Source organism: Vulpes lagopus, chromosome 13 (genome assembly GCF_018345385.1).
Source record: "Vulpes lagopus strain Blue_001 chromosome 13, ASM1834538v1, whole genome shotgun sequence".
Classification (NCBI taxonomy): domain Eukaryota; kingdom Metazoa; phylum Chordata; class Mammalia; order Carnivora; family Canidae; genus Vulpes; species Vulpes lagopus.
In genome coordinates, this window is record NC_054836.1 from 8824092 (window position 1) to 8833144 (window position 9053).

The following is a 9053-nucleotide window of genomic DNA, read 5'->3' on the forward strand; positions in this document are numbered from 1 at the left end:
TCCTTGCTGTCCTGTGTCCTCCCAGCCTCTGCCTGTCCCAGGGGAGTGCCAGTTCTTGGCCTGTGTCCCCCAGCATCCTGGGCTCTGGGGCCTGATCTGTTGGAATGTGCTCCCTGGCCGCACAGCCTCTCCCTGCCGGGCCGCTGCCGGAGCCACCTCTGAGGTGCTCCAGAGGCTGCTGCCAGCTATGTGCTCCAGTCCTTTAGGGAGTTCAGCCCATGGTGTGTGGCACGCTCCCCCTGGGGCAGTTCCTCTGTTAGTGCCCTTGGGAATCTTGGGCTCCACTGCCCCTTCTGGGAACCTGCTCCAACTCCCTGCAAGTCCCTTCCATCTGGGAAGGTTGGTTAAGCTCCTGCCTCTCCGGGACTGGGCCTTCCTGTCCTGGGAGCACTGGCCACGCAGCCTTAGCCTGGCTCCTTGCGGGGCCCCTCCCCCTTGGATGCTTTTTTATTTCTTTTTTTTGTCTCCCTACCTTGATAGAAGGACAAACTCTTCTCACTGTAGCATTCCAGCTGTTCTCTTTTTAAATCTCAGACCGAATTTGTAGGTTTTCAGGATGATTTGAAAGTTATCTAGGTAAGTTGGTAGGGACAGGTGACTTGGGGACCCTACTCTTCTGCCCTCTTGCCTCGCCTCCCTAAATTTTTTTTTATTGGAGTTCAATTTGCCAACATATAGCATAACATCTAGTGCTCATCCCGCCATGTGCCCCCGTCAGTGCCCATCACCAAGTCACCCCAACCTCCAACCCACCGCCCTTTCCACTACCTCTTGTTCGTTTCCCAGAGTTAGGTGTCTCTCATCAGAAAACAGATTCTTAACTATAGGGAACAAACCGAGGGTTACTGGAGGGGAGGTGGGCAGGGGATGGGCTAAATAAGTGATGGGTATTAAGGAGGGCACTTGTGATGAGCAATGAATTTTATATGTAAGTGATGAATTACTAATTTGTACTCCTGAAACTAATATTACACTGTATGTTAATTAACGAGAACTTAAATAAAAACTTGAAAAATAAAGAACAACAATCAGAGATAAAGAACTCAATAACTGAAATTAAAAATACAGTAGTGGGGTAAGTACTAGGATACATGAAAGAAGGATGGATTAGTGACCTGGAAGACAAAGTAATGAAAAGCAATCAAGCTGAACAGGAGAGAGACAAAAGAATAATTAAAATGATAGATTAAACGGAACTCAACAACATCAAGCACAATAGCATTTGCATTGTAGGGATCTCAGAAGGAGAAGAGAGGGAAAAAGGAGCAGAAAATACATTTGAAGAAATAATAGCTGAAAACTCCCCAAATCTTGGGAAGAAAAACAGAAATTCAAATTCAGGAGGCACAGAGATCACCAAAGAAAATCAACCCAAGAAGGACCACATCTAGACACATGGTAAGACATGGCAAGAAAAGTAGTGAAAAAGAGAATTGTTAAAGCAGCAAGAGAAAAGAAAATAGTCACATTCATGGGAAACATCAGAAGGCTATCAGCTGATTTTCAATAGAAAATTTGTAGGTCAGAAGGGAGTGTCATGATGTCTTCAAAGTGCTGGAAGTACAAGAACTACAACCAATAACACTCTATCCAGCAAGGCTATTATTCAGAATAGGAGAGATAAATCCGACCCCCCCCCCACACACACAAAGTTAAAGGAATTTATGACCACTAAACAAGACTTAATGGAATAAGGAAATGTTAAAGAAAGACTTTAAGCAGAAGTAAAATGAAAAAAATGTAGGAAGCAGAAAAGCAGTAAAATCAAGGATATCTGTAAGAAGTCAGTCAGGAGATTTATGTACACGGATGTGAAGTATGACATCATATCCTTAAAATGTGATGAAAGGAGAAGTAAAAGTTTATTGCTTATAGAATGGGTTCAAACTTAAGCAACCATCAACTTAATATGGACTGCTATATGGATGGAATGTCAAATTAAAACTTATGGAAGCCACAGTTAAAAAAATGGTAACAACTACACAAAAACTGAAGAAAAAGAATTTGTCATCCCAGCCATTTTGAGCCTGCCGTGTCTCTGTGGATAGGTCTGCCACCAATCTAATGTTCCCACCTCTGTAGATTAGGAATCTCTTGTCTCAAGCTGCTTTGAGAATTTTCTCTTTATTTCTTAAATTTGCAAGCTTCACTCTTACATGTTGGGTGTTTTTCTGTTTTTATTGATTTTGGAAGGGGTCTTTTCTACCTCTTGGATATGAATGCCTATTTCCTTCTCCAGATTAGGAAAGTTCACAGCTCTGAGTTGCTCAAATATACCTTCTGGCCCTCCTTTGCTCTCTGTGCACTCAGGAATTCCAATAATTCTAATGTTCTTTTTTTTTTTTAATGGCATCACTGATTTCTTGAAGCCTTTACTCTGGGCTATTAGTTGTTTTTGTCTCTTTTCCTCAGCTTCCTTCCTTTCCATCAACTTGTCTTCTAGGACACTTATTCTGTCTTCTGCCTCATTTACTCTAGCCATTAGAGCATCCAGTTTAGACTGGATCTCAGAATATTTTAATTTCTACCTGCTTAAATCTAATTTCTGCACTAAGAAATCCTTTAGAGTTTTTTATTTGTTTTTTCAAGCCCAGCTAGAAACTTTATAATTGTTATCCTGAATTCCATCTCTGACATTTTACTTAAATCCATATCCATTAGTTCTGTGGCTATAGTATTAACTCTGGTTCTTTTTTTGTTTTTGTTTTGAATTCTTTGTTCTAGTCATTTTTTCCAGTAAAGCAGGCTGAATGAGTGAATATAATAAAAAATACCAACCATGACCCAAGCAAAATGCCCACTGTAGACAAAGCTGAAGAAATCAGAAAGCAGAGAAGAAAACAACTAGGGAAAAGAAAAACAAAACGAAAAAAAGGGGAGGGTAGTGGGATGGGGAATAGAGAATATAATCTCACCAAGTTGACAAAACAGTGTGATCCTCTTGGTTCTGAGTGTATTTTGGTCCATGTGTTAGAAGATACTACATTCCAAAATTATAAAGACAACAATACTTTTACATATATATACAAAAATATTATTGAATACAGTGAAAGGAAGCCAAAAATGAAGAATATAACATATTTTTGTAAAAAATGAAAGCTAAAAGAAATACTTAAAATCAAAGAGTTGATAAATAAGAAATTAATTGAAATTGGAAAAAAGGAAAAAAAAATGAGAAATTTTAATTGAAACAAATCATAAGAAAAAAACCTGGAGTTCTATACACTATTTTCCCCAGCCCTGGAGTTCCACAGTCCTATGTGGCCTGGAAACTTGCTGTTCACTTGTTCTTCCTGCTGGTCCTCTGGGGGAGGGCCTGCTGTAGTGATCCTCAGGTGTCTGTACCTGGGCAGAGTTGCCCGGCCCAGTGTAAACTGCTTGTGTGGCTTTTGTTTTCTGAAGGCTTTCCACACCTCTTTATAGAGAGAAAATCAAAATGGCCATACTGATCTCCAGACCAGGAGCTGAAAGATGGCCATGTGTGCTAAACTCTGCGTGTTACGATGGTGCCCCAGCACTCTGATCCTTTCTGGGGAAGTCAGAGGGTCACTGACTTGTGCAATTTCAGGTCCTCAGCAGGGAGACCTCCCTTGCTTTTGAATGGTAATTTACCTGGGTTTGCAATTCAGGATTGATAGTTTTATTTTCTCAGTATATTTTTAAGACTCCCTCTTAGGTCTATGTATTATTTATTTAAGTATGTTTAATTTCCACATGTTTAGAGATTTTTTTCTAAAAATGTTAAAAATTGTATCTTTGATTTCCACATTGGTACCATTAAATTATAAAAAATGTATATAATTTCAGTTTTTAAAAAATGATCATCCTTATTTTATGGTGGAGCATATGGTCTATTAATGAATGGGTGCTTGAAAAAAATATGTATTTTCTGTTTTTGTTTGGTAGAATCTTACATTCACATTATTCTCGCAGCCTACATAAGGCCAAGCTTTTATGTATGTATGTATGTATGTATTTACTCATTTTTCAGAGTTTTTTTTAATCACTCTTTTGAATCTTTCAGTAAGGAAATGTCAGTGTCAATTTGAAGAAGTCTTTTTGAACACTTTGTAAACTGAGCTTACATCTAAAATAGTAATAGTACTCCATCTGTTGGGCAATTCTAACCCTTCATCTTTCCTTGTGCTTATTAATATTGACTCAGTATGAAGGCAGTGATAGAATTCAGTTCAAAAGCATCAATTTATATAGATAACAGATAGTACTATTGCATTGGTCACCAGAAAGTGCAACAAGCAGTTATTCTGGGATTCTTTCTTCTCTGAAGTTTTTTTTAGGATTTTACAAAAACACTCAATGCATACAACTACTTTGAAGAAGAAACTGTTGATTAATCCACAACTTTATTAATAAACATAACCCTTTTTGTCATCTTTAGAAAACATCTTCAGCTTTAAAGAGAGACCTCTTACATCTTTTGTCCATGTGATAGGTATCACACAATTTCTCAACATCTGCTTCTGTTCTACATTTAGAGTATGGGAAACATAAAAAAACTCTCAAGTAAAGTTAGTTATGACCATATGCCTTGTTATAGCCCAGGAAATATGAGAGGGAGTGATACAAAGAACCTCTGAGAGGAAGTATTTAGTAATCAGAACTTCATCCTCCAGTCATGTCTTCTGTCTTGGGAACACATGTAAAAATGGAGACATCCTAAGGACAAATCAACTTGGAATGTCAGATAACAAGTAAAAGACACTGCCCCAGAAGGTCATGTGCACCCAATTTGGACTTTAAATGTTTAAGAAATAAACCTATGTTTTTAAGGCATTGACAATCTGTTGTTTTTACCTTGGTATCCTCATACACATTGTTAATATGTTAATATAACCCTTTATAAGGGTCTCTTGTAAATATTAATTTTAGCTTCTAGCTCTAAGCCATCTGTTTTCTATAGGTTTTTCCATCAATGTCACACACAGACCTCTAGCTTAATTAATTCATGATAATGATATTTGATAACAACCCCGAAGATCCTATGATAAATCAGAGAATAGATATATATTACAAACTCTATGGTATTTTAGAATATTTCAGCAAATGTTAATGGAAACTTCCAGGACTACTCTTTAACATCTCAGTTTTCAGTTTCACTGGAAAAATATTAATTAGACATAGGCAAAGTTATTTTTGTATAATTTCGTAACAAAGAAGATAACAGAGAAACCATGAGACAATTTTTATACTGATTTGTATAATTTTCAAATGTTATTAATTTAAAAATATTAAATATTATTAATTTTGCAGATACATAAATACTTTTGACTGGTTACCTTATTTGTAATCAAGTGGAGATTAATTTAAGTATGGATGACATTCAATGATATATGTGTCTCATGGAATAAGAGATCTCCTCTGAATACATGTGTCTCCATGGCACTTCTCCATCATGGCTTCATCTTGTGAAAATTCCAAAAAAAGGGAGAAAATAACACAATATCTGAAACTAGCATAACTTTTCTTATACTCCAGTTGTTATTAAGAGTTAAATTTAAAAAGGAAACATTGTATGTGTAGTAGAGACCAAGGGAAGCTCCAGGGAAATTTTATTCCATTCAAGTCTACATAAATCAATCCATAATAAACAGTCCTTTATACTCCTAAAAAATATTACAGATGATTTATTATATTTCTAAAGCTGTCTAGTTCATGGTGCTTATGTTGCTTTAAATGTTAACTCTGAGAATAGTGTCTCTTCCTAGGCAAAGATATTCTGAGTTACTTATATGTAAAAAGCTGGCATTGTTTCTGTACAGATTTTTTTTTAAAACAAAATGACACATAAAATCATAGGAATAAAGGATAAGTCACAAATGAATATGAAAAAATATGAAATTTTAATATGAAAAAAGCCTTCATATTAAAATTACTCTTTTGTAAAATAATGATTCAAAGCATCTCTAATGGAGAGCATGTGAACATCATGATTTTCAACTTTTTTTTTGTTCAAAAGATCAATTTCTACTTTTTCCATTTACACATCCCCTTCCTCAGGAGTCTTTGCAGAGCATCCTTCACTTCTTTGTTCCTTAGGGTATAGATGAGAGGGTTCAACAATGGTGTGACTAAAGTGTAGAAGAAAGTGAATAACTTGCCATAATTTGAAGCAAAGTCATTCTTAGGATCTGTATAAACCATGGCCACTGTCCCATAAAACATGAGGACCACAGTGAGATGAGACGAACAGGTGGCAATGGCCTTCTGCCTTCCATCCTTGGATTGGATTTTACCTAAGGCTTGAGCTATGTAGCCATAAGAAGTCAGGATCAACCCCATTGGCACAATGGTGAAAAGGTCAGCAGAGATGGTCATTTGCCATTCAATGGCAGAGGTATTTCCACATGCCAGGCGTATGAAAGCAGGAACTTCACAAATAAAATCATCCAAATGGTGGTGGGTGTATAAAGGAAGTTGGAATGTGATGGGAGATTGGGTCACAGATTCCATCAATCCAGACATCCAGGCTATGAGCACCAGCTTCCAACAGAACTGATGATGCATGATGATTGTATAGTGCAGGGGCTGACAAATAGCTACATAGCGATCAAAGGCCATCACCACCAACATGACACCTTCTGTGGCACCAAGACAGAGCAACACAGAGAGTTGGATGACACAGCCTGTGTAGGTGATGCTCTTGTCTGGCCCCCACAAATTGTACAACATCTGGGGCACAGCAGTTGTAGTGAAGCAGAGATCCAAGAAAGAAAGATTGCTAAGAAAGAAGTACATGGGGGTGTAGAGATGAGGGTCCACATAAGAGAGCAAGATAATGGTTGAGTTGGAGAGGATGATCATGGTGTATAAGATGATCACAATCCAGAAGAGAATCATTTCTAGATGGGGCCATTCAGAGAAGCCCAGAAGTATAAAGCCAACTTGGAAACTGTTGTTTGTAATTCCTAGTGCTTTGGGCATTAGGGTGGGGACATAATTGTAAGTAAGATTTTGTGAATGAATTTTTAAAGAAAGCTGTACTACAAGCATTATTAGTTTTCCAGGGGGTTTTGGGCCATAGAACATATATGTGCTTTCCTATATATAATCAGCAATATTATACAATCTCTCTTCCATAATGTTGTGGCTTTTATTTTTTTTTAAGAATTTTATTTTATTTTATTTATGATAGTCACAGAGAGAGAGAGAGAGGAGGAGACACAGGCAGAGGGAGGAGAAGCAGGCTCCATGCACCGGGAGCCCGACGTGGGATTCAATCCCGGGTCTCCAGGATCGCGCCCTGGGCCAAAGGCAGGCGCCAAACCGCTGCGCCACCCAGGGATCCCTGTTGTGGCTTTTATACAAAAAGGATATTTGTAAGATACTGATGAAGAGAACAAAGGCAAGAGAAATGCGTGGAGGCAGAGAAAATTAAGGCCATTCCACTTTACGTTCAGCGTTATCACAAGTGCAGCCATCCCAGACTCCTGTGAATAAGAGCTGAACTGAACTTTACCTTACTTCAGTTACAGGAAGAAAACAGCTTACAGCTTAATGTCCTAGAAAGCCCCATATTAGAATAAAAAAAAAAAAGCCCAAGCCAAGGGCAGGAAGCCCCTATTAGAATGAGAACAGAGCCCAAGCCAGTGGCAGGAAGCCCCTATTAAAATAAGAACAGAGCTCAATGCCCTTGAAGGCCCTATATCAAAATATGAACAGAACCTGAAGAATTGCTCCAGCTCTTCTGGAGGTCCCCGAGACCAGCCCTTAAAACTAAGCTGAAACCCACCTCGGGGTCCAAGTCCCTGCTTTGCTGTGTCTGGTACACTTGGACCCAAGCTCGAGCTTGTAAATAAATCCTCGTGTGTTTGCTTTGGTGTGGGCTCCTCGGTGGTTTCTCGGATTCACAATTTTGGGCGCAACAAAATGTAGCTAAAATTACTTACAGCTTGCTGATAAATACCTGAGGCATGCACACTATGACATTCTTCAAGGGACTCTTGGCTGCCTCAATGTTGATATTTCATTAAAGACTAAAAGCAACCTTATTAATTGTCAGACCTCCAAGGTCCTGTAGAATATTTTCACCATATAGAAATTCCTTAGAAACTTACCTTATCTCTACTCCTGCTCCATCCACAAACTTAAAGGTATATAAGCATTCTCTTCTCACAATCACAAATGCAATTCTTTCTGCTCACAAATCCTGTCCACATGCTATGATAAAAGCACCATTTGCATCATAAAAGTCTCAAGAATTCTTTTTTGACCATTGCACTTAATGGCCATACATCAATACTACCCTGCGGATTTCTCTCTGGGTTATACTCACAACTCTCCCAATATATACCCTTATGTGATTACCATAGATCATATTCATGTTCTTCCCAGATTTTCTTTTTAGCCACATATACAGTATCTCTTCAGAATATTTGGAATAAAATGTTGCATACAAAGTAGTCCCCAGTATTGCTTGGGTTTAATTTGCATTATTTGGTGATGTTAGTAAGAACAGGAGATATGGAGATTATCCTAGGAACAAAGACCTTGTGCTCTAAATACAGACACTAACCAGTGAAACTTTGAACATAAATCATCCTCTGAATGTCTGAAGAGCCACTTTGGAAAAAAAAGCCACCTTGGGATAGGTAACATACCAGTTTTTATTTATTTTAATTTTTAATTTTGTTATTAGTTTTTATTACTTTTGGAAACACACTAGTTTTTAAATGAAGCAATGTTAGGTTGGAAATACCTGGTTGCTTAACCTTAACTAAATTAACTCTAGTTACTTTAAGTAAACAAGTTTAAAATTCTGACACTATTCTTATCTTAGTAATAGTTATAGTAACTCTCATCTCAGAGAATTTGGGCCCAGATTAATGGGGATAATGTTATAACAGTACTTGTCCCTTTGAGATAAAAACACTTAACATTATAAACTAGGAGAACAGAAAGCACTCTAATTGCTGTATAAATGCTATATAATTACCACCCTGTAAACTTTTCTTATTAGTTTTCTTCAGTAATCAGTAGGGAATAATAAATAAATTTCCAAAAACTATAACTAAAAGATGTAAATAAATCAAAGT

General features: G+C 37.6%; 1 protein-coding gene across 1 annotated transcript; it reads right to left on the reverse strand.

Annotated features, from left to right (window-relative positions):
- Window positions 1-5985: 5985 nt before the first annotated feature.
- Window positions 5986-6942, reverse strand: LOC121474973 (olfactory receptor 2H1-like). Its single transcript, XM_041728124.1, has one exon. It carries the CDS (start codon window positions 6940-6942, stop codon window positions 5986-5988), a length of 957 nt encoding a protein of 318 aa, XP_041584058.1.
- Between the last annotated feature and the right edge of the window lie 2111 nt (window positions 6943-9053).

Coding starts and splice junctions, on each gene's coding strand:
- LOC121474973 (XM_041728124.1), bottom strand. CDS start 6,942: ATGCCCAAAGCACTAGGAATTACAAACAACAGTTTCCAAGTTGGCTTT.